The following is a 27,500-nucleotide window of genomic DNA, read 5'->3' on the forward strand; positions in this document are numbered from 1 at the left end:
AGAGATGGTTCTATTATAGAAATACTGTGTTTCTATATAGATGGTTCTACTATAGAAATACTGTGTATAGATAGAGATGGTTCTACTATAGAAATATTGTGTATATAGAGAGATGGTTCTTACTAGTTCTACTATTGAAATACTGTGTATGTATAGAGATAGTTCTTACTAGTTCTACTATAGAAATACTGTGTATATATAGAGATGGTTCTACTATAGAAATACTGTGTATATATATAGATGGTTCTTACTAGTTCTACTATAGAAATACTGTATATATATAGAGAGATGGTTCTTACTAGTTCTACTATAGAAATACTGTATGTAGAGAGATGGTTCTTACTAGTTCTACTATAGAAATACTGTGTATATATAGAGATGGTTCTTACTAGTTCTACTATAGAAATACTGTGTATATAGAGATGGTTCTTACTAGTTCTACTATAGAAATACTGTATATATATAGAGAGATGGTTCTTACTAGTTTTACTATAGAAATACTGTATATATATAGATGGTTCTTACTAGTTCTACTATAGAAATACTGTATGTAGAGAGATGGTTCTTACTAGTTCTACTATAGAAATACTGTATATATATAGAGATGGTTCTTACTAGTTCTACTATAGAAATACTGTGTATATATAGAGAGATGGTTCTTACTAGTTCTACTATAGAAATACTGTATATATATAGAGATGGTTCTTACTAGTTCTACTATAGAAATACTGTATGTAGAGAGATGGCTCTTACTAGTTCTACTATAGAAATACTGTATATATATAGAGATGGTTCTTACTAGTTCTACTATAGAAATACTGTATGTAGAGAGATGGCTCTTACTAGTTCTACTATAGAAATACTGTGTATAGAGAGATGGTTCTTACTAGTTCTACTATAGAAATACTGTATGTAGAGAGATGGTTCTTCCTAGTTCTACTATAGAAATACTGTGTATATATAGAGATGGTTCTTACTAGTTCTACTATAGAAATACTGTATATATATCGAGATGGTTCTTACTAGTTCTACTATAGAAATACTGTATGTAGAGAGATGGCTCTTACTAGTTCTACTATAGAAATACTGTGTATATATATAGAGATGGTTCTTCCTAGTTCTACTATAGAAATACTGTGTATATAGAGATTGTTCTTACTAGTTCTACTATAGAAATACTGTGTATATATAGAGATGGTTCTTACTAGTTCTACTATATAAATACTGTGTATATAGAGAGATGGCTCTTACTAGTTCTACTATAGAAATACTGTATATATATAGAGATTGTTCTTACTAGTTCTACTATAGAAATACTGTGTATATATAGAGATTGTTCTTACTAGTTCTACTATAGAAATACTGTATGTAGAGAGATGGCTCTTACTAGTTCTACTATAGAAATACTGTATTTAGAGAGATTGTTCTTACTAGTTCTACTATAGAAATACTGTATATATAGAGATGGTTCTTACTAGTTCTACTATAGAAATACTGTGTATATATAGATGGTTCTTACTAGTTCTACTATAGAAATACTGTATGTAGAGAGATGGTTCTTACTAGTTCTACTATAGAAATACTGTGTATATATAGAGATGGTTCTTACTAGTTCTACTATAGAAATACTGTATGTCGAGAGATGGTTCTTACTAGTTCTACTATAGAAATACTGTGTATAGATAGAGATGGTTCTATTATAGAAATACTGTATATATATAGATGGTTCTTACTAGTTCTACTATAGAAATACTGTATATATATAGATGGTTCTATTATAGAAATACTGTATTTAGAGAGATGGTTCTTACTAGTTCTACTATAGAAATACTGTATGTAGAGAGATGGTTCTTACTAGTTCTACTATAGAAATACTGTGTATATATAGAGAGATGGTTCTTACTAGTTCTACTATTGAAATACTGTGTATATAGAGAGATGGTTCTATTATAGAAATACTGTGTTTCTATATAGATGGTTCTACTATAGAAATACTGTGTATAGATAGAGATGGTTCTACTATAGAAATATTGTGTATATAGAGAGATGGTTCTTACTAGTTCTACTATTGAAATACTGTGTATGTATAGAGATAGTTCTTACTAGTTCTACTATAGAAATACTGTGTATATATAGAGATGGTTCTACTATAGAAATACTGTGTATATATATAGATGGTTCTTACTAGTTCTACTATAGAAATACTGTATATATATAGAGAGATGGTTCTTACTAGTTCTACTATAGAAATACTGTATGTAGAGAGATGGCTCTTACTAGTTCTACTATAGAAATACTGTGTATATAGAGAGATGGTTCTTACTAGTTCTACTATAGAAATACTGTATGTAGAGAGATGGCTCTTACTAGTTCTACTATAGAAATACTGTATATATATCGAGATATGGTTCTTACTAGTTCTACTATAGAAATATTGTGTATATATAGAGATTGTTCTTACTAGTTCTACTATAGAAATACTGTGTATATAGAGAGATGGTTCTATTATAGAAATACTGTGTTTCTATATAGATGGTTCTACTATAGAAATACTGTGTATAGATAGAGATGGTTCTACTATAGAAATATTGTGTATATAGAGAGATGGTTCTTACTAGTTCTACTATAGAAATACTGTGTATGTATAGAGATAGTTCTTACTAGTTCTACTATAGAAATACTGTGTATATATATATAGATGGTACTTACTAGTTCTACTATAGAAATACTGTGTATATATAGAGATGGTTCTTACTAGTTCTACTATAGAAATACTGTGTATATATAGAGATGGTACTTACTAGTTCTACTATAGAAATACTGTGTATAGATAGAGAGATGGTTCTTACTAGTTCTACTATAGAAATACTGTGTATATATATATAGATGGTACTTACTAGTTCTACTATAGAAATACTGTGTATATATAGAGATGGTTCTACTATAGAAATACTGTGTATATATAGAGATGGTACTTACTAGTTCTACTATAGAAATACTGTGTATATAAATATAGAGAGAGATGGTTCTTACTGTGCTGTCCCATGAGTTGGTGCAGCTTGCTGAGGGGGTCCGGACTGTTTTCTGAGAGGGGCGAGGGCTGTGTGGGGAGGGGCCTCTGGGGCTGTGTGGGGAGGGGTATGTGGGGTTGTGTGGGTTGGGGGCTGTGGGGGTGTCTGGGGAGGGGGCTGTAAGGCTGTGTGGGGAGGGGGATGTGAGGTTGTGTGGGGTGGGGGCCGTGGAGGTATGTGGGGAAGGGGCTGTGGAGGTTTGTGGGGAGGGGGTCTTGGGGGTGTGTGGGGAGGGGGTTGTGGGGGTGTGTGGGGATGTGAGGCTGTGTGGGGAGGGGCTTGTGGGGGTGTGAGGGGAGGGGGTTGTGAGGGTCTGTGGGGGTGAAGCTGCGGTAGTTGCAGACGAAGGAGGGCAGGATGGTGGGGTAGTTCATCCCTCCGTTCAGACGACCCAGGAGAGACGACCCCAGCCCAGGGGTCACAGAGGGGTCACGACCCGGGACAGGAAGTGACCTCATCTCCAGCTCCTCCCCACCTGTAGGAGTCATTATGTTGATTTAATTAATGAATGTTAGTCAGACATCTTTTCAAGGCAGTTAAAGATCTATTCAAATCATCCTGAACATTAGATTCAGGTGAAGATCTATTCAAATCATCATGAACATTAGATTCAGGTAAAGATCTATTCAAATCATCCGGAACATTAGATTCAGGTAAAGACCTATTCAAATCATCATGAACATTAGATTCAGGTAAAGACCTATTCAAATCATCCTGAACATTAGATTCAGGTAAAGATCTATTCAAATCATCATGAACATTAGATTCAGGTAAAGACCTATTCAAATCATCATGAACATTAGATTCAGGTAAAGATCTATTCAAATCATCCTGAATATTAGATTCAGGTAAAGATCTATTCAAATCTTCATGAACATTAGATTCAGGTAAAGATCTATTCAAATCATCCTGAATATTAGATTCAGGTAAAGATCTATTCAAATCTTCATAAACATTAGATTCAGGTAAAAAGGACAATCCTTTAGTTTCAAAATCCACAGTCCTATTCCACTGTAGTATAATCCACAGTCCTATTCCACCGTAGTATAATCCACAGTCCTATTCCACCGTAGTATAATCCACAGTCCTATTCCACCGTAGTATAATCTACAGTCCTATTCCACCGTAGTATAATCCACAGTCCTATTCCACCGTAGTATAATCCACAGTCCTATTCCACACCACCATAGTATAATCCACAGTCCTATTCCACACCACCATAGTATAATCCACAGTCCTATTCCACCGTAGTATAATCCACAGTCCTATTCCACCGTAGTATAATCCACAGTCCTATTCCACCGTAGTATAATCCACAGTCCTATTCCACCGTAGTATAATCCACAGCCCTATTCCACCGTAGTATAATCTACAGTCCTATTCCACCGTAGTATAATCCACAGTCCTATTCCACCGTAGTATAATCCACAGTCCTATTCCACCGTAGTATAATCCACAGTCCTATTCCACCGTAGTATAATCCACAGTCCTATTCCACCGTAGTATAATCCACAGTCCTATTCCACACCACCATAGTATAATCCACAGTCCTATTCCACACCACCATAGTATAATCCACAGTCCTATTCCACCGTAGTATAATCCACAGTCCTATTCCACCGTAGTATAATCCACAGTCCTATTCCACCGTAGTATAATCCACAGTCCTATTCCACCGTAGTATAATCCACAGTCCTATTCCACACCACCATAGTATAATCCACAGTCCTATTCCACACCACCATAGTATAATCCACAGTCCTATTCCACACCACCATAGTATAATCCACAGTCCTATTCCACCGTAGTATAATCCACAGCCCTGTTCCACCGTAGTATAATCCACAGTCCTATTCCACCGTAGTATAATCCACAGCCCTATTCCACCGTAGTATAATCCACAGCCCTATTCCACCGTAGTATAATCCACAGTCCTATTCCACCGTAGTATAATCTACAGCCCTATTCCACACCACCGTAGTATAATCCACAGCCCTATTCCACCGTAGTATAATCCACAATCCTATTCCACCGTAGTATAATCTACAGCCCTATTCCACACCACCGTAGTATAATCCACAGTCCTATTCCACCGTAGTATAATCTACAGCCCTATTCCACCGTAGTATAATCCACAGTCCTATTCCACATCACCGTAGTATAATCTACAGCCCTATTCCACCGTAGTATAATCCACAGCCCTATTCCACCGTAGTATAATCCACAGTCCTATTCCACATCACCATAGTATAATCCACAGTCCTATTCCACCGTAGTATAATCCACAGCCCTATTCCACCGTAGTATAATCCACAGCCCTATTCCACCGTAGTATAATCCACAGCCCTATTCCACCGTAGTATAATCCACAGTCCTATTCCACCGTAGTATAATCCACAGCCCTATTCCAACGTAGTATAATCCACAGCCCTATTCCACCGTAGTATAATCCACAGTCCTATTCCACCGTAGTATAATCCACAGCCCTATTCCACACCACCATAGTATAATCCACAGTCCTATTCCACCGTAGTATAATCCACAGTCTTATTCCACACCACCGTGGTATAATCCACAGTCCTATTCCACCGTAGTATAATCCACAGTCCTATTCCACCGTAATATAATCCACAGCCCTATTCCACCATAGTAAAATCCACAGCCCTATTCCACCATAGTATAATCCACAGTCCTATTCCACCGTAGTATAATCCACAGTCCAATTCCACCGTAGTATAATCCACAGTCCTATTCCACCGTAGCATAATCTACAGTCCTATTCCACCGTAGTATAATAAACAGTCCTATTCCACCATAGTATAATCCACAGTCTTATTCCACACCACCGTGGTATAATCCACAGTCCTATTCCACCGTAGTATAATCCACAGTCCTATTCCACCGTAGTATAATCTACAGCCCTATTCCACCGTAGTATAATCTACAGTCCTATTCCACACCACCGTAGTATAATCTACAGTCCTATTCCACACCACCGTAGTATAATCTACAGTCCTATTCCACCGTAGTATAATCCACAGTCCTATTCCACACCACCGTAGTATAATCTACAGCCCTATTCCACAGTAGAATAATCTACAGTCCTATTCCACCGTAGTATAATCCACAGCCCTATTCCACCGTAGTATAATCCACAGTCCTATTCCACCGTAGTATAATCCACAGCCCTATTCCACACCACCGTAGTATAATCCACAGTCCTATTCCACCGTAGTATAATCCAGAGTCCTATTCCACTGTAGTATAATCCACAGTCCTATTCCACCGTAGTATAATCTACAGCCCTATTCCACCGTAGAATAATCCACAGTCCTATTCCACCGTAGTATAATCTACAGTCCTATTCCACCGTAGTATAATCCACAGCCCTATTCCACCGTAGTATAATCCACAGTCCTATTCCACCGTAGTATAATCCACAGTCCTATTCCACCGTAGTATAATCCACAACCCTGTTCCACCGTAGTATAATCTACAGCCCTATTCCACCGTAGTATAATCTACAGTCCTATTCCACCGTAGTATAATCCACAGTCCTATTCCACAACACCGTAGTATAATCCACAGCCCTATTCCACCGTAGTATAATCCACAGCCCTATTCCACATCACCGTAGTATAATCCACAGTCCTATTCCACCGTAGTATAATCTACAGTCCTATTCCACCGTAGTATAATCCACAGCCCTATTCCACCGTAGTATAATCTACAGTCCTATTCCACCGTAGTATAATCCACAGCCCTATTCCATCGTAGTATAATCCACAGTCCTATTCCACTGTAGCATAATCCACAGTCCTATTCCACCGTAGTATAATCTACAGCCCTATTCCACCGTAGAATAATCCACAGTCCTATTCCACCGTAGTATAATCTACAGTCCTATTCCACCGTAGTATAATCCACAGCCCTATTCCACCGTAGTATAATCCACAGTCCTATTCCACCGTAGTATAATCCACAGTCCTATTCCACCGTAGTATAATCCACAGCCCTGTTCCACCGTAGTATAATCTACAGCCCTATTCCACCGTACTATAATCTACAGTCCTATTCCACCGTAGTATAATCCACAGTCCTATTCCACAACACCGTAGTATAATCCACAGCCCTATTCCACCGTAGTATAATCCACAGCCCTATTCCACATCACCGTAGTATAATCCACAGTCCTATTCCACCGTAGTATAATCTACAGTCCTATTCCACCGTAGTATAATCCACAGCCCTATTCCACCGTAGTATAATCTACAGTCCTATTCCACCGTAGTATAATCCACAGCCCTATTCCACCGTAGTATAATCCACAGTCCTATTCCACCGTAGTATAATCCACAGTCCTATTCCACCGTAGTATAATCCACAGCCCTGTTCCACCATAGTATAATCTACAGCCCTATTCCACCGTAGTATAACTACAGTACTATTCCACCATAGTATAATCCACAGTCCTATTCCACAACACCGTAGTATAATCCACAGCCCTATTCCACCGTAGTATAATCCACAGCCCTATTCCACATCACCGTAGTATAATCTACAGTCCTATTCCACCGTAGTATAATCTACAGCCCTATTCCACACCACCGTAGTATAATCTACAGTCCTATTCCACCGTAGTATAATCTACAGTCCTATTCCACCGTAGTATAATCCACAGCCCTATTCCACCGTAGTATAATCTACAGTCCTATTCCACCGTAGTATAATCCACAGCCCTATTCCACCGTAGTATAATCCACAGTCCTATTCCACCGTAGTATAATCCACAGTCCTATTCCACCGTAGTATAATCCACAGCCCTGTTCCACCATAGTATAATCTACAGCCCTATTCCACCGTAGTATAACTACAGTACTATTCCACCATAGTATAATCCACAGTCCTATTCCACAACACCGTAGTATAATCCACAGCCCTATTCCACCGTAGTATAATCCACAGTCCTATTCCACATCACCGTAGTATAATCTACAGTCCTATTCCACCGTAGTATAATCTACAGCCCTATTCCACACCACCGTAGTATAATCTACAGTCCTATTCCAACGTAGTATAATCTACAGTCCTATTCCACAACACCGTAGTATAATCCACAGCCCTATTCCACCGTAGTATAATCCACAGCCCTATTCCACCGTAGTATAATCCACAGTCCTATTCCACATCACCGTAGTATAATCTACAGTCCTATTCCCCCGTAGTATAATCCACAGTCCTATTCCACCGTAGTATAATCTACAGTCCTATTCCACCGTAGTATAATCTACAGTCCTATTCCACCGTAGTATAATCTACAGTCCTATTCCACCGTAGTATAATCTACAGCCCTATTCCACCGTAGTATAATCCACAGTCCTATTCCACATCACCGTAGTATAATCTACAGTCCTATTCCCCCGTAGTATAATCCACAGTCCTATTCCACCGTAGTATAATCTACAGTCCTATTCCACCGTAGTATAATCTACAGTCCTATTCCACCGTAGTATAATCTACAGCCCTATTCCACCGTAGTATAACTACAGTACTATTCCACCATAGTATAATCCACAGTCCTATTCCACAACACCGTAGTATAATCCACAGCCCTATTCCACCGTAGTATAATCCACAGCCCTATTCCACATCACCGTAGTATAATCTACAGCCCTATTCCACCGTAGTATAATCCACAGTCCTATTCCACATCACCGTAGTATAATCTACAGCCCTATTCCACCGTAGTATAATCCACAGCCCTATTCCACCGTAGTATAATCCACAGTCCTATTCCACATCACCATAGTATAATCCACAGTCCTATTCCACCGTAGTATAATCCACAGCCCTATTCCACCGTAGTATAATCCACAGCCCTATTCCACCGTAGTATAATCCACAGCCCTATTCCACCGTAGTATAATCCACAGTCCTATTCCACCGTAGTATAATCCACAGCCCTATTCCAACGTAGTATAATCCACAGCCCTATTCCACCGTAGTATAATCCACAGTCCTATTCCACCGTAGTATAATCCACAGCCCTATTCCACACCACCATAGTATAATCCACAGTCCTATTCCACCGTAGTATAATCCACAGTCTTATTCCACACCACCGTGGTATAATCCACAGTCCTATTCCACCGTAGTATAATCCACAGTCCTATTCCACCGTAATATAATCCACAGCCCTATTCCACCATAGTAAAATCCACAGCCCTATTCCACCATAGTATAATCCACAGTCCTATTCCACCGTAGTATAATCCACAGTCCAATTCCACCGTAGTATAATCCACAGTCCTATTCCACCGTAGCATAATCTACAGTCCTATTCCACCGTAGTATAATAAACAGTCCTATTCCACCATAGTATAATCCACAGTCTTATTCCACACCACCGTGGTATAATCCACAGTCCTATTCCACCGTAGTATAATCCACAGTCCTATTCCACCGTAGTATAATCTACAGCCCTATTCCACCGTAGTATAATCTACAGTCCTATTCCACACCACCGTAGTATAATCTACAGTCCTATTCCACACCACCGTAGTATAATCTACAGTCCTATTCCACCGTAGTATAATCCACAGTCCTATTCCACACCACCGTAGTATAATCTACAGCCCTATTCCACAGTAGAATAATCTACAGTCCTATTCCACCGTAGTATAATCCACAGTCCTATTCCACCGTAGTATAATCCACAGCCCTATTCCACCGTAGTATAATCCACAGTCCTATTCCACCGTAGTATAATCCACAGCCCTATTCCACACCACCGTAGTATAATCCACAGTCCTATTCCACCGTAGTATAATCCAGAGTCCTATTCCACTGTAGTATAATCCACAGTCCTATTCCACCGTAGTATAATCTACAGCCCTATTCCACCGTAGAATAATCCACAGTCCTATTCCACCGTAGTATAATCTACAGTCCTATTCCACCGTAGTATAATCCACAGCCCTATTCCACCGTAGTATAATCCACAGTCCTATTCCACCGTAGTATAATCCACAGTCCTATTCCACCGTAGTATAATCCACAACCCTGTTCCACCGTAGTATAATCTACAGCCCTATTCCACCGTAGTATAATCTACAGTCCTATTCCACCGTAGTATAATCCACAGTCCTATTCCACAACACCGTAGTATAATCCACAGTCCTATTCCACCGTAGTATAATCTACAGTCCTATTCCACCGTAGTATAATCCACAGCCCTATTCCACCGTAGTATAATCTACAGTCCTATTCCACCGTAGTATAATCCACAGTCCTATTCCACATCACCGTAGTATAATCTACAGTCCTATTCCACCGTAGTATAATCTACAGCCCTATTCCACACCACCGTAGTATAATCTACAGTCCTATTCCAACGTAGTATAATCTACAGTCCTATTCCACAACACCGTAGTATAATCCACAGCCCTATTCCACCGTAGTATAATCCACAGCCCTATTCCACCGTAGTATAATCCACAGTCCTATTCCACATCACCGTAGTATAATCTACAGTCCTATTCCCCCGTAGTATAATCCACAGTCCTATTCCACCGTAGTATAATCTACAGTCCTATTCCACCGTAGTATAATCTACAGTCCTATTCCACCGTAGTATAATCTACAGTCCTATTCCACCGTAGTATAATCTACAGCCCTATTCCACCGTAGTATAATCCACAGTCCTATTCCACATCACCGTAGTATAATCTACAGTCCTATTCCCCCGTAGTATAATCCACAGTCCTATTCCACCGTAGTATAATCTACAGTCCTATTCCACCGTAGTATAATCTACAGTCCTATTCCACCGTAGTATAATCTACAGCCCTATTCCACCGTAGTATAACTACAGTACTATTCCACCATAGTATAATCCACAGTCCTATTCCACAACACCGTAGTATAATCCACAGCCCTATTCCACCGTAGTATAATCCACAGCCCTATTCCACATCACCGTAGTATAATCCACAGTCCTATTCCACCGTAGTATAATCTACAGTCCTATTCCACCGTAGTATAATCCACAGCCCTATTCCACCGTAGTATAATCTACAGTCCTATTCCACCGTAGTATAATCCACAGCCCTATTCCATCGTAGTATAATCCACAGTCCTATTCCACTGTAGTATAATCCACAGTCCTATTCCACCGTAGTATAATCTACAGCCCTATTCCACCGTAGAATAATCCACAGTCCTATTCCACCGTAGTATAATCTACAGTCCTATTCCACCGTAGTATAATCCACAGCCCTATTCCACCGTAGTATAATCCACAGTCCTATTCCACCGTAGTATAATCCACAGTCCTATTCCACCGTAGTATAATCCACAGCCCTGTTCCACCGTAGTATAATCTACAGCCCTATTCCACCGTACTATAATCTACAGTCCTATTCCACCGTAGTATAATCCACAGTCCTATTCCACAACACCGTAGTATAATCCACAGCCCTATTCCACCGTAGTATAATCCACAGCCCTATTCCACATCACCGTAGTATAATCCACAGTCCTATTCCACCGTAGTATAATCTACAGTCCTATTCCACCGTAGTATAATCCACAGCCCTATTCCACCGTAGTATAATCTACAGTCCTATTCCACCGTAGTATAATCCACAGCCCTATTCCACCGTAGTATAATCCACAGTCCTATTCCACCGTAGTATAATCCACAGTCCTATTCCACCGTAGTATAATCCACAGCCCTGTTCCACCGTAGTATAATCTACAGCCCTATTCCACCGTAGTATAATCCACAGCCCTATTCCACATCACCGTAGTATAATCCACAGTCCTATTCCACCGTAGTATAATCTACAGTCCTATTCCACCGTAGTATAATCCACAGCCCTATTCCACCGTAGTATAATCTACAGTCCTATTCCACCGTAGTATAATCCACAGCCCTATTCCACCGTAGTATAATCCACAGTCCTATTCCACCGTAGTATAATCCACAGTCCTATTCCACCGTAGTATAATCCACAGCCCTGTTCCACCGTAGTATAATCCACAGCCCTATTCCACCGTAGTATAATCCACAGTCCTATTCCACCGTAGTATAATCCACAGTCCTATTCCACCGTAGTATAATCCACAGCCCTGTTCCACCGTAGTATAATCTACAGCCCTATTCCACCGTAGTATAATCCACAGTCCTATTCCACCGTAGTATAATCCACAGTCCTATTCCACCGTAGTATAATCCACAGCCCTATTCCACACCACCGTAGTATAATCCACAGTCCTATTCCACCGTAGTATAATCTACAGCCCTATTCCACACCACCGTAGTATAATCTACAGTCCTATTCCAAAGTAGTATAATCTACAGTCCTATTCCACAACACCGTAGTATAATCCACAGCCCTATTCCACCGTAGTATAATCCACAGCCCTATTCCACCGTAGTATAATCCACAGTCCTATTCCACATCACCGTAGTATAATCTACAGTCCTATTCCACCGTAGTATAATCTACAGTCCTATTCCACCGTAGTATAATCTACAGTCCTATTCCACCGTAGTATAATCTACAGCCCTATTCCACCGTAGTATAATCCACAGTCCTATTCCACATCACCGTAGTATAATCTACAGTCCTATTCCCCCGTAGTATAATCCACAGTCCTATTCCACCGTAGTATAATCTACAGTCCTATTCCACCGTAGTATAATCTACAGTCCTATTCCACCGTAGTATAATCTACAGCCCTATTCCACCGTAGTATAACTACAGTACTATTCCACCATAGTATAATCCACAGTCCTATTCCACAACACCGTAGTATAATCCACAGCCCTATTCCACCGTAGTATAATCCACAGCCCTATTCCACCGTAGTATAATCCACAGTCCTATTCCACATCACCGTAGTATAATCTACAGTCCTATTCCACCGTAGTATAATCTACAGCCCTATTCCACACCACCGTAGTATAATCTACAGTCCTATTCCAACGTAGTATAATCTACAGTCCTATTCCACAACACCGTAGTATAATCCACAGCCCTATTCCACCGTAGTATAATCCACAGCCCTATTCCACCGTAGTATAATCCACAGTCCTATTCCACATCACCGTAGTATAATCTACAGTCCTATTCCCCCGTAGTATAATCCACAGTCCTATTCCACCGTAGTATAATCTACAGTCCTATTCCACCGTAGTATAATCTACAGTCCTATTCCACCGTAGTATAATCTACAGTCCTATTCCACCGTAGTATAATCTACAGTCCTATTCCACCGTAGTATAATCTACAGTCCTATTCCACCGTAGTATAATCTACAGTCCTATTCCACCGTAGTATAATCCACAGCCCTGTTCCACCGTAGTATAATCTACAGTCCTATTCCACTGTAGTATAATCTACAGTCCTATTCCACCGTAGTATAATCCACAGTCCTATTCCACTGTAGTATAATCTACAGTCCTATTCCACCGTAGTATAATCCACAGTCCTATTCCACCGTAGTATAATCTACAGTCCTATTCCACCGTAGTATAATCCACAGTCCTATTCCACCGTAGTATAATCTACAGCCCTATTCCACACCACCGTAGTATAATCTACAGTCCTATTCCACTGTAGTATAATCTACAGTCCTATTCCACCGTAGTATAATCCACAGTCCTATTCCAGCGTAGTATAATCTACAGTCCTATTCCACAACACCGTAGTATAATCCACAGCCCTATTCCACCGTAGTATAATCTACAGCCCTATTCCACACCACCGTAGTATAATCCACAGCCCTATTCCACCGTAGTATAATCCACAGCCCTATTCCACCGTAGTATAATCTACAGTCCTATTCCACCGTAGTATAATCTACAGTCCTATTCCACCAGGTTAGATATTTAACAACACATCTGAATTCCGTCTGAAGTTTGTTTGTTTACTGGTCTAGTCTACGAACCTGTTGCTACGGGGGTGTGTCCTCCGTTGCTGTGCCGACAGTGGTGGCGCTGGTGATGCTGCAGCAGGTTGTGTACGGGGCGGAGCCACGGGGCGTTTCCGGACGTTCTGCGGCCGACCCCCGGACCACTTCCTCCTCCGTTAGGGTTCACCTTCTTACGACGCTTACTGACGCACATGTAATCAGTAAACAGGAAGCAGGACAAATACAACTTTATTCACTTTTACAACAGGAAGTTGAACTTATCCTGGGCTTTGTTCACTATAACGAGTCAGCTAGAACAGGAAGTTGAACTTATCCTGGGCTTTATTCACTACAACGAGTCAGCTAGAACAGGAAGTTGAATTTATCCTAGGCTTAATTCACTACAACGAGTCAGCTAGAACAGGAAGTTGAATTTATCCTGGGCTTTATTAACTACAACGAGTCAGCTAGAACAGGAAGTTGAACTTATCCTGGGCTTTATTCACTTTTACAACGAGTCAGCTAGAACAGGAAGTTGAACTTATCCTGGGCTTTATTCACTATAACGAGTCAGCAAGAACAGGAAGTTATACAGCGCCTTCAGTATTCAGACCACTTGACTTATTCCATAATTTGTTACGTTACAGCCTTTTTCTAAAGTTGATTAAATAGTTTTTTCCCCCTCATCAATCTACACACAATACCCCATAATGACATCACCATACCCCATAATGACATCACCATACCCCATAATGACATCCCCATACCCCATAATGACATCACCATACCCCATAATGACATCACAATACCCCGTAATGACATCACAATACCCCATAATGACATCACCATACCCCATAATGATATCACCATATCCCATAACGACATCACAATATCCCATAATGACATCACCATACCCCATAATGACATCACCATACCCCATAACGACATCACCATACCCCATAATGACATCACAATACCCCAAAACGACATCACCATACCCCATAATGACATCACAATACCCCATAACGACATCACAATACCCCATAACGACATCACAATACCCCATAATGACATCACAATACCCCATAACGACATCACAATACCCCATAACGACATCACAATACCCCATAACGACATCACAATACCCCATAATGACATCACAATACCCCATAATGACAAAGCAAAAACATGTTTTTAGACATTTTTGCTAATTTATAAAAACTAAAAACGTTTACATAAGTATTCAGACCCTTTACTCAGGACTTTGTTGAAGCACCTTTGTCAGCGATTACAGACACAAGTCTTCTTGGGTATGACGCTACAAGCTTGGCACACCTGTATTTGGGGAGTTTCTCCCATTCTTCCCTAGCAGATCCTCTCAAACTCTGTCAGGTTAGATGGGGAGCGTTGCTGCTAAGCTATTTTCAGGTTTCTCCAGAGATGTTAGATTGGGTTCAAGTACGGGCCACTCAAGGACATTCAGAAACTTGTTCCAAAGCCACTCTTGTGTTTTCTTGGCTAAGTGCTTAGGGTCGTTGTCCTGTTGGAAGGGGTTTTCATCAAGGATGTCTCTGTGCTCCGTTAATTTTTGCCTCGATCTTGACTAGTCTCCCTGCCGCTGAAAAACATCCCCACAGCATGATTCTGCCACCACCATTCTTCACCGTGGATGGTGCCAGGTTTCCTCCAGACATGACGCTTGCATTCAGGCCAAAGAGTTCAATCTTGGTTTCATCAGGCCAAAGAGTTCAATCTTGGTTTCATCAAACCAGAGAATCTTGTTTCTCATGGTCTGAGAGTCCTTTAGTTGCCTTTTGGCAAACTCCAAGTGTGCTGTCATGTGCCTTTTATTGAGGAGTGGCTTCCGTCTGGCCAATCTACCATAAAGCCCTGATTGGTGGAGTGCTGCAGAGATGGTTGTCCTTATGGAAGGTTCTCCCATCTCCACAGAGGATCTCTGGAGCTCCGTCAGAGAGGCCATCGGGTTCTTGGTCACCTCCCTGACCAAGGCCCTTCTCCCCCGATTGCTCAGTTTGGCCGGGCAGCCAGCTCTAGGAAGAGTCTTGGTGGTTCCAAACTTGTTCCATTTCAGAATGATGGAGGCCACTGTGTTCTTGGGGACCTTCAATGCTGCAGAAATGTTTTGGTACCCTTCACCAGATCTGTGCATTGACACAATATTGTGTGTAGACAGATTTTTTTTTTTTAAATCAATTTTATAATAAGGCTGTAATTTAAACAAAATGTGTAAAAATTCAAGGGGTTTGAATACTTTCCGAAGGCTCTGTATATAATAGGTAGTTGTGTTTGAAAACTACAAAGACTTTAAAAAATAAGTTGAAATAATAATAATGAATTTGTCGTCGTCGTCCTACCTGTGCCAGGTTGTGTACATGCGTTGTACTCGTCGGGTCAGTTTGCGGTAGAGGTGCGAAACGTATCTCAGCATCTCTTCGTAGCAGGATCCCGGTTCGCTGTAGCTGGCCAGAGTACTGTCGTTGGACATGTAACGCGCTCGCTGCTCGCGCATCAACGCGTTCTCACGCTGCTTCGTCTCCGCAAACTGGGTCGCTATGACTACCAGGCACAGGTTGATCATGAAGAAAGAGCCCACCTGACGAAGAGAGGGAGGGAGAGAGAGAGAGAGAGAGAGAGAGAGAGAGAGAGAGAGAGAGAGAGAGAGAGACAGAGAGAGAGAGAGAGAGAGAGAGAGAGAGAGAGAGAGAGGGAGGGAGGGAGGGAGGGAGGGAGGGAGGGAGGGAGGGAGGGAGGGAGGGAGAGAGAGAGACAGAGAGAGAGAGGGAGGGAGGGAGGGAGAGAGAGAGAGAGAGAGAGAGAGAGAGAGGGGGAGGGAGGGAGGGAGGAAGGGAAGGAGGGAGGGATGGACGACCAAGAACGTACACAGAGTTAGAGAGAGTAAAGACGTTGGGAAAACTACTACAGCGAGACGTACTTCACTAATCATAAATCGGAAAACCCACCGACACAGGGCCAAGCAGAAACATACACACAGAGTGTGGGACAACCAGTAGCCGTCACAGAGTTTCAGGTCATTATTAAAGGCCCATTCCGTCATTTAGTTAATTGGAAGGTTTTATATCACTGAAACCAGGCAGTTGGATGACGTAAGGTACTGGACTGTGTTAATTTGACAGAAATGACTGACTCACTCTGCAGACTAGCGCGTAACACTCGCGTTGGAAATAAATAAAAGGTACAAATACATGATATTCAATCGTTTCATTTAAACTGCTTGCGTGGGTCAACGAGCCTCTGCGTAACCAGGCGCTAAAATACAACTTGGTTCTGTTTGTGACGCGCTGCAAGTCCCGCCTCTCCCATCCCCTGGTTTTGGTGTTTAGGAGCATATTCCCACGTGGGTGATTGAAAGATGGACTGAGGTTCACACTCCAGTCCAGTTGGTGGTGGTAGAGCAACTTAAAGTTGGTTGACAACCGGCATATACAATCCACAGAAGAAGATACTGTACTCTGATTCTATACTGGACTCTGATTCAATACTGTACTCTGATTCTATACTGATCTCTGATTCTATACTGTACCCTGATTCTATACTGTACTCTGATTCTATACTGATCTCTGATTCTATACTGTACCCTGATTCTATACTGTACTCTGATTCTATACTGATCTCTGATTCTATACTGTACTCTGATTCTATACTGTACTCTGTATCAGTGTCTGTCTGATTCTATACTGTACTCTGATTCTATACTGATCTCTGATTCTATACTGATCTCTGATTCTATACTGTACTCTGATTCTATACTGTACTCTGATTCTATACTGTACTCTGATTCTATACTGTACTCTGTATCAGTGTCTGTCTGATTCTATACTGGACTCTGATTCTATACTGATCTCTGATTCTATACTGATCTCTGATTCTATACTGTACTCTGATTCTATACTGATCTCTGATTCTATACTGTACTCTGATTCTATACTGTACTCTGTATCAGTGTCTGTCTGATTCTATACTGTACTCTGATTCTATACTGTACTCTGATTCTATACTGTACTCTGTATCAGTGTCTGTCTGATTCTATACTGGACTCTGATTCTATACTGATCTCTGATTCTATACTGATCTCTGATTCTATACTGTACTCTGATTCTATACTGATCTCTGATTCTATACTGATCTCTGATTCTATACTGATCTCTGATTCTATACTGATCTCTGATTCTATACTGATCTCTGATTCTATACTGTACTCTGATTCTATACTGTACTCTGATTCTATACTGATCTCTGATTCTATACTGATCTCTGATTCTATACTGTACTCTGATTCTATACTGTACTCTGATTCTATACTGTACTCTGATTCTATACTGTACTCTGTATCAGTGTCTGTCTGATTCTATACTGGACTCTGATTCTATACTGATCTCTGATTCTATACTGATCTCTGATTCTATACTGATCTCTGATTCTATACTGTACTCTGATTCTATACTGATCTCTGATTCTATACTGTACTCTGATTCTATACTGATCTCTGATTCTATACTGATCTCTGATTCTATACTGTACTCTGATTCTATACTGTACTCTGATTCTATACTGTACTCTGTATCAGTGTCTGTCTGATTCTATACTGGACTCTGATTCTATACTGATCTCTGATTCTATACTGATCTCTGATTCTATACTGATCTCTGATTCTATACTGTACTCTGATTCTATACTGTACTCTGATTCTATACTGTACTCTGATTCTATACTGTACTCTGTATCAGTGTCTGTCTGATTCTATACTGGACTCTGATTCTATACTGATCTCTGATTCTATACTGATCTCTGATTCTATACTGTACTCTGATTCTATACTGATCTCTGATTCTATACTGTACTCTGATTCTATACTGTACTCTGTATCAGTGTCTGTCTGATTCTATACTGTACTCTGATTCTATACTGTACTCTGATTCTATATTGTACTCTGTGTCAGTGTCTGTCTGATTCTATACTGAACTCTGATTCTATACTGATCTCTGATTCTATATTGTACTCTGATTCTATACTGTACTCTGATTCTATAATGTACTCTGATTCTATACTGTACTCTGATTCTATACTGTACTCTGATTCTATACTGTACTCTGTATCAGTGTCTGTCTGATTCTATACTGTACTCTGATTCTATACTGTACTCTGATTCTATACTGTACTCTGATTCTATACTGTACTCTGTATCAGTGTCTGTCTGATTCTATACTGTACTCTGATTCTATACTGTACTCTGATTCTATAATGTACTCTGATTCTATACTGTACTCTGATTCTATACTGTACTCTGATTCTATACTGTACTCTGTATCAGTGTCTGTCTGATTCTATACTGTACTCTGATTCTATACTGTACTCTGATTCTATACTGTACTCTGTATCAGTGTCTGTCTGATTCTATACTGTACTCTGATTCTATACTGAACTCTGATTCCATACTGTACTCTGTATCAGTGTCTGTCTGATTCTATACTGTACTCTGATTCTATAATGTACTCTGATTCTATACTGTACTCTGATTCTATACTGAACTCTGATTCTATACTGTACTCTGTATCAGTGTCTGTCTGATTCTATACTGTACTCTGATTCTATACTGAACTCTGATTCCATACTGTACTCTGTATCAGTGTCTGTCTGATTCTATAATGTACTCTGATTCTATACTCTACTCTGATTCTATACTGTACTCTGATTCTATACTGAACTCTGATTCCATACTGTACTCTGTATCAGTGTCTGTCTGATTCTATAATGTACTCTGATTCTATACTGTACTCTGATTCTATACTGAACTCTGATTCTATACTGTACTCTGTATCAGTGTCTGTCTGATTCTATACTGTACTCTGATTCTATACTGAACTCTGATTCCATACTGTACTCTGTATCAGTGTCTGTCTGATTCTATACTGTACTCTGATTCTATAATGTACTCTGATTCTATACTGTACTCTGATTCTATACTGTACTCTGTATCAGTGTCTGTCTGATTCTATACTGTACTCTGATTCTGTACTGAACTCTGATTCTATATTGTACTCTGTATCAGTGTCTGTCTGATTCTATACTGTACTCTGATTCTGTACTGAACTCTGATTCTATACTGTACTCTGTGTCAGTGTCTGTCTGATTCTATACTGTACCCTGATTCTATACTGTACTGTGTATCAGTGTCTGTCTGATTCTATACTGAACTCTGATTCTATACTGTACCCTGATTCTATACTGTACCCTGATTCTATACTGATCTCTGATTCTATACTGTACTCTGATTCTATACTGTACTGTGTATCAGTGTCTGTCTGATTCTATACTGTACTCTGATTCTATACTGTACTGTATATCAGTGTCTGTCTGATTCTATACTGTACTCTGTATCAGTGTCTGTCTGATTCTATACTGTACTCTGTATCAGTGTCTGTCTGATTCTATACTGTACTCTGATTCTATACTGTACTCTGATTCTATACTGTACTCTGATTCTATACTGTACTCTGATTCTATACTGATCTCTGATTCTATACTGTACTCTGATTCTATACTGTACTCTGATTCTATACTGTACTCTGATTCTATACTGATCTCTGATTCTATACTGATCTCTGATTCTATACTGTACTCTGATTCTATACTGTACTCTGATTCTATACTGTACTCTGATTCTATACTGTACTGTGTATCAGTGTCTGTCTGATTCTATACTGTACTCTGATTCTATACTGTACTCTGATTCTATACTGTACTCTGCATCAGTGTCTGTCTGATTCTATACTGTACTCTGATTCTATACTGTACTCTGTATCAGTGTCTGTCTGATTCTATACTGTACTCTGATTCTATACTGTACTCTGTATCAGTGTCTGTCTGATTCTATACTGTACTGTGTATCAGTGTCTGTCTGATTCTATACTGGACTCTGTATCAGTGTCTGTCTGATTCTATACTGTACTCTGATTCTATACTGTACTCTGATTCTATACTGTACTGTGTATCAGTGTCTGTCTGATTCTACACTGTACTCTGATTCTATACTGTACTCTGTATCAGTGTCTGTCTGATTCTATACTGTACTCTGATTCTATACTGTACTGTGTATCAGTGTCTGTCTGATTCTATACTGTACTCTGTATCAGTGTCTGTCTGATTCTATACTGTACTCTGATTCTATACTGATCTCTGATTCTATACTGTACTCTGATTCTATACTGATCTCTGATTCTATACTGATCTCTGATTCTATACTGTACTCTGATTCTATACTGTACTGTGTATCAGTGTCTGTCTGATTCTATACTGTACTCTGATTCTATACTGTACTCTGATTCTATACTGTACTCTGCATCAGTGTCTGTCTGATTCTATACTGTACTCTGATTCTATACTGTACTCTGTATCAGTGTCTGTCTGATTCTATACTGTAGTCTGATTCTATACTGTACTCTGTATCAGTGTCTGTCTGATTCTATACTGTACTCTGATTCTATACTGTACTGTGTATCAGTGTCTGTCTGATTCTATACTGGACTCTGTATCAGTGTCTGTCTGATTCTATACTGTACTCTGATTCTATACTGTACTCTGATTCTATACTGTACTGTGTATCAGTGTCTGTCTGATTCTACACTGTACTCTGATTCTATACTGTACTCTGTATCAGTGTCTGTCTGATTCTATACTGTACTCTGATTCTATACTGTACTGTGTATCAGTGTCTGTCTGATTCTATACTGTACTCTGTATCAGTGTCTGTCTGATTCTATACTGTACTCTGATTCTATACTGATCTCTGATTCTATACTGTACTCTGATTCTATACTGATCTCTGATTCTATACTGATCTCTGATTCTATACTGTACTCTGATTCTATACTGTACTGTGTATCAGTGTCTGTCTGATTCTATACTGTACTCTGATTCTATACTGAACTCTGATTCTATACTGATCTCTGATTCTATACTGTACTCTGATTCTATACTGTACTGTGCATCAGTGTCTGTCTGATTCTATACTGGACTCTGTATAGGCGTCTGTGTGATTCAGACTCTGCCTGACACGCACCCTCTTCCTCCTCCACCCTACTTCAAAGTGCTGTAGAGAAACTAGGTCACCGCCGAGCTGCAGAAGGAGAGGAGAAGGACAGACGGCTGGGGTTGAACCCAAGTCCTCCGTATCAGCCTGCTGAACTAAAGCCTAGGCATCAACTAGGAGACATGAAATGTCCACAGGGCTATAGCCGAGCAGTATAACACATATATATATATATATACTCACTATGATGAGGAATATAAAATATATAAAATTGTAGAAGGAGTGAGCATCCATAACGTAGTACATGATGTCCACCCAGCCTTCCAGGGTTATCACCTAGAGAGAGGGGGGAGGGAGAGGGAGGGGAGAGAGAAAGAGAGAGAGAGAGGGAGAGAGATAGAGAGGGGGGGGAGAGAGAGAGAGAGAGAGAGGGAGGGGAGAGAGAGAGAGAGAGAGAGAGAGAGAGAGGGAAGAGAGAGGGAGAGGGAGAGGGAGAGAGAAAGAGAGAGAGAAAGAGAGAGAGAGAGAGAAAGAGACAGAGAGAGAGAGAGAGGGAAGAGAGAGAGAGAGGGTGAGAGAGAAAGAGACAGAGAGAGAGAGAGAGAGGGAAGAGAGAGGGAGAGAGAGAAGGAGAGAGAAAGAGAGAGAGACAGAGAGAGAGACAGAGAGAGGAGGGGGGAGAGAGAGAGAGAGAGAGACAGAGAGAGAGAGAGAGAGAGAGAGAGACAGAGAGAGAGAGAGAGAGAGACAGAGAGAGGGGGGGGGGGGGGTTAGAGGGAAGGGAGAGGGAGAGAAAGAGACAGAGAGAGGATGGGGATTGTTATAGAGACATGAAAGCAGTACTCAGCAGACCTGCTAATACACAGACCACAGGAACATATATTTAATTGAACCCTTATGTTACCAGGTAAGTTGACTGAGAACACATTTGTAAGGTAGCATACAGCATGCAGTCACTCCTCAACTCCCCTTATCCCTGTTGAAACAACCCCTTCAGTCACTCCTCAACCCCCCTTATCCCTGTTGAAACAACCCCTTCAGTCACTCCTCAACCCCCCTTATCCCTGTTGAAACGAACCCTGCAGTCACTCCTCAACCCCCCTTATCCCTGTTGAAACAACCCCTTCAGTCACTCCTCAACCCCCCTTATCCCTGTTGAAACGACCCCTGCAGTCACACCTCAACCCCCTTATCCCTGTCGAAACGACCCCTGCAGTCACACCTCAATCCCCCTACCCATGCTAGGCTATAGCTGGGTATTTACCTGGCTCTGAGTGATGAGGTTATCTATGCTAGGCTATGCTGTGTGGTACAGTCCTACCTGGAATATGGCTATCCATGCTAGGCTATGCTAGGCTATGCTGTGTGTGTGCAGTCCTACCTGGAATATGGCTATCCATGCTAGGCTATGCTAGGCTATGCTGTGTGTGTGCAGTCTTACCTGGAATATGGCTATCCATGCTAGGCTATGCTAGGCTATGCTGTGTGTGTACAGTCCTACTTGGAATATGGCTATCCATGCTAGGCTATGCTAGGCTATGCTGTGTTTGTACAGTCATACCTGGAATATGGCTATCCATGCTAGGCTATGCTAGGCTATGCTGTGTGTGTACAGTCCTACCTGGAATATGGCTATCCATGCTAGGCTATGCTAGGCTATGCTGTGTGTGTGCAGTCCTACCTGGAATATGGCTATCCATGCTAGGCTATGCTAGGCTATGCTGTGTGTGTACAGTCCTACCTGGAAGATGGCTATCCATGCTAGGCTATGCTAGGTTATGCTGTGTGTGTACAGTCCTACCTGGAATATGGCTATCCATGCGTAGGCTATGTTGTCAAAGTTCACCGCTCCTTTGTGAGGGTTGACGTTGCCGGGCCGACAGACGTTATAGTACTGGTTCCAGTTCACACAGCCGTCTCTGGCCCCGCCTTCACCGCCAAGAGAGGGCGCGGGCAGCGAGCACTCGGCCCCTCCCTCGCTGTAGGGCGGGACGTCATGGCAACGCAACATTCCGTTCTCCCGAATTGCTGAGCAGATGAAGGGGTCCTCCTCGCTCTCCTCCGGCTGGTAGTACACACTCAATGACAGGTTATAGAGCCTACATAGGAAGACAGAGATTATAGAGACTACATAGACATACAGAGGTTATAGAGCCTACATAGGAAGACAGAGATTATAGAGACTACATAGACATACAGAGGTTATAGAACCTATATAGGAAGACAGAGGTTATAGAGACTATATAGGGAGACAGAGGCTATAGAGCCTATATAGGGAGACAGAGGCTATAGAGACTACATAGACATACAGAGGTTATAGAGCCTATATAGGAAGACAGAGGTTATAGAGACTACATAGGAAGACAGAGTTTATAGAGCCTATATAGGGAGACAGAGGTTATAGAGCCTATATAGGGAGACAGAGGTTATAGAGCCTATATAGGGAGACAGAGAGAGAGTGTGTTGAGTCGGTCAGTGGCTTAAGAGTGATATTAGCCAGCGAACGCCAGGTTAGCACGCACGCACGCACACACACACACACACACACACACACACACACACACACACACACACACACACACACACACACACACACACACACACACACACACACACACACACACACACACACACACACACACACACACACACACACACGGGACACTTTGTTCCATTAAATCAAACGGTAGGATATGTTCTGGAAAGCTTCCTGACTGAGAGAATCTGGAAGTTCCGCTCTGTGTTGTAAACTTTCATCCCCGTTTTCGTGTGTGTGTGTGTGTGTGTGTGTATGTGTGTGAGTGTGTGTGTGAGTGTGTGTAGGCCTGGCATCTATCTACTGCTCTCTCTTAAGCCACTGATTTAATCCACACACACACACTCGTCTGTGTGTGCACATCTGTCCGAGTGTGTGTGCAGCGCTGTTGTGTAGTGTCAGTACGTGGGTAGGATGTGCAGTTTACACGTTGTCACCGTGAGAAAGGCCATCGCTACGGGCAACAGCTAACTGTCACCTCACATCACGTTATACACACTACCCCCTGGATGACACAGACTGAGACACAGAGAGAGAGAGAGAGAGAGAGAGAGAGAGAGAGAGAGAGACAGAGAGAGAGAGACACAGAGAGAGAGAGAGAGAGAGACAGAGAGAGAGAGAGACACAGAGAGAGAGAGAGAGACAGAGAGAGAGAGAGACACAGAGAGAGAGAGAGAGAGAGAGAGAGAGAGAGAGAGAGAGAGCGAGAGAGAGAGAGACAGAGCGAGAGAGAGAGAGAGAGACAGACAGAGAGAGAGAGACAGAGAGACTCACGTTCTGAAGTCTTCTCCCATGAAGCACCTGTTTCTCAGTAGCCCCGCCCACAGCTGCACGCCGACGATGCCGAAGATGAAGAAGACGAAGAAACAGAGGAGCAGGACGTTACCCAGCATGGGGAGAGTGTCTAGGAGCAGAGTCACCAGGATACGCATACCTACATGACCACAACAAGAAAAAGAGGAGCAGGACGTTACCCAGCATGGAGAGAGAGAGTCTAGGAGTAGCAGGACGTTACCCAGCATGGAGAGAGAGAGTCTAGGAGCAGGGACGTTACCCAGCATGGAGAGAGAGAGTCTAGGAGCAGGGATATTACCCAGCATGGAGAGAGAGAGTCTAGGAGCAGGGACGTTACCCAGCATGGAGAGAGAGAGTCTAGGAGCAGGGACGTTACCCAGCATGGAGAGAGAGAGTCTAGGAGCAGGGATGTTACCCAGCTTGGAGAGAGAGAGTCTAGGAGCAGGGACGTTACCCAGCATGGAGAGAGAGAGTCTAGGAGCAGGGATATTACCCAGCATGGAGAGAGAGAGTCTAGGAGCAGGGACATTACCCAGCATGGAGAGAGAGAGTCTAGGAGCAGGGATGTTACCCAGCTTGGAGAGAGAGAGTCTAGGAGCAGGGACGTTACCCAGCATGGAGAGAGAGAGTCTAGGAGCAGGGATATTACCCAGCATGGAGAGAGAGAGTCTAGGAGCAGGGACGTTACCCAGCATGGAGAGAGAGAGTCTAGGAGCAGGGATGTTACCCAGCTTGGAGAGAGAGAGTCTAGGAGCAGGGACATTACCCAGCATGGAGAGAGAGAGTCTAGGAGCAGGGACGTTACCCAGCTTGGAGAGAGAGAGTCTAGGAGCAGGGACATTACCCAGCATGGAGAGAGAGAGTCTAGGAGCAGGGATGTTACCCAGCTTGGAGAGAGAGAGTCTAGGAGCAGGGACATTACCCAGCATGGAGAGAGAGAGTCTAGGAGCAGGGACGTTACCCAGCATGGAGAGAGAGAGTCTAGGAGCAGGGACGTTACCCAGCATGGAGAGAGAGAGTCTAGGAGCAGGGACATTACCCAGCATGGAGAGAGAGAGTCTAGGAGCAGGGACGTTACCCAGCATGGAGAGAGAGAGTCTAGGAGCAGGGACGTTACCCAGCATGGAGAGAGAGAGTCTAGGAGCAGGGACATTATCCAACATGGAGAGAGAGAGTCTAGGAGCAGGGACGTTACCCAGCATGGAGAGAGAGAGTCTAGGAGCAGGGACATTATCCAACATGGAGAGAGAGAGTCTAGGAGCAGGGACGTTACCCAGCATGGAGAGAGAGAGTCTAGGAGCAGGGACATTACCCAGCATGGAGAGAGAGGGTCTAGGAGCAGGGACGTTACCCAGCATGGAGAGAGAGAGTCTAGGAGCAGGGACGTTACCCAGCATGGAGAGAGAGAGTCTAGGAGCAGGACGTTACCCAGCATGGAGAGAGAGAGTCTAGGAGCAGGGACGTTACCCAGCATGGAGAGAGTCTAGGAGTAGCAGGACGTTACCCAGCATGGAGAGAGAGAGTCTAGGAGCAGGGACATTACCCAGCATGGAGAGAGAGAGTCTAGGAGCAGGGACGTTACCCAGCATGGAGAGAGAGAGTCTAGGAGTAGCAGGGACGTTACCCAGCATGGACAGAGAGAGTCTAGGAGTAGCAGGGACGTTACCCAGCATGGAGAGAGTCTAGGAGTAGCAGGGACGTTACCCAGCATGGAGAGAGAGAGTCTAGGAGCAGGGACGTTACCCAGCATGAAGAGAGAGTCTAGGAGCAGGGACGTTACCCAGCATGGAGAGAGAGAGTCTAGGAGCAGGGACATTACCCAGCATGGAGAGAGAGAGTCTAGGAGCAGGGACGTTACCCAGCATGGAGAGAGAGAGTCTAAGAGTAGCAGGGACGTTACCCAGCATGGAGAGAGAGAGTCTAGGAGTAGCAGGGGCGTTACCCAACATGGAGAGAGAGAGTCTAGGATCAGCAACGTTACCCAGCATGGAGAGAGAGAGTCTAGGAGCAGGGACATTATCCAACATGGAGAGAGAGAGTCTAGGATCAGCAACGTTACCCAGCATGGAGAGAGAGAGTCTAGGAGCAGGGACATTACCCAACATGGAGA

The 27,500-nt window shown here is 42.2% G+C and overlaps 1 protein-coding gene across 1 annotated transcript in view; it reads right to left on the minus strand.

Annotated features, from left to right (window-relative positions):
- The window catches only part of LOC110514177 (voltage-dependent T-type calcium channel subunit alpha-1H-like), a 158,121-nt gene that overhangs the window by 65,706 nt on the left and 64,915 nt on the right, over window positions 1-27,500 (minus strand). Inside the window, exons 6-11 of the mRNA XM_036972118.1 lie at window positions 25,370-25,529; window positions 23,861-24,158; window positions 22,303-22,395; window positions 16,367-16,605; window positions 14,028-14,194; window positions 3,034-3,546 (exon numbers count right to left, since the gene is read on the minus strand). Of these exons, the coding sequence (XP_036828013.1) occupies window positions 3,034-3,546; window positions 14,028-14,194; window positions 16,367-16,605; window positions 22,303-22,395; window positions 23,861-24,158; window positions 25,370-25,529 (1,470 nt within the window). The remainder of the gene's footprint in view (window positions 1-3,033; window positions 3,547-14,027; window positions 14,195-16,366; window positions 16,606-22,302; window positions 22,396-23,860; window positions 24,159-25,369; window positions 25,530-27,500) is intronic.

The sequence above is a fragment of the Oncorhynchus mykiss genome, unplaced genomic scaffold, assembly GCF_013265735.2.
Source record: "Oncorhynchus mykiss isolate Arlee unplaced genomic scaffold, USDA_OmykA_1.1 un_scaffold_120, whole genome shotgun sequence".
NCBI classification, from domain to species: Eukaryota; Metazoa; Chordata; class Actinopteri; order Salmoniformes; family Salmonidae; genus Oncorhynchus; species Oncorhynchus mykiss.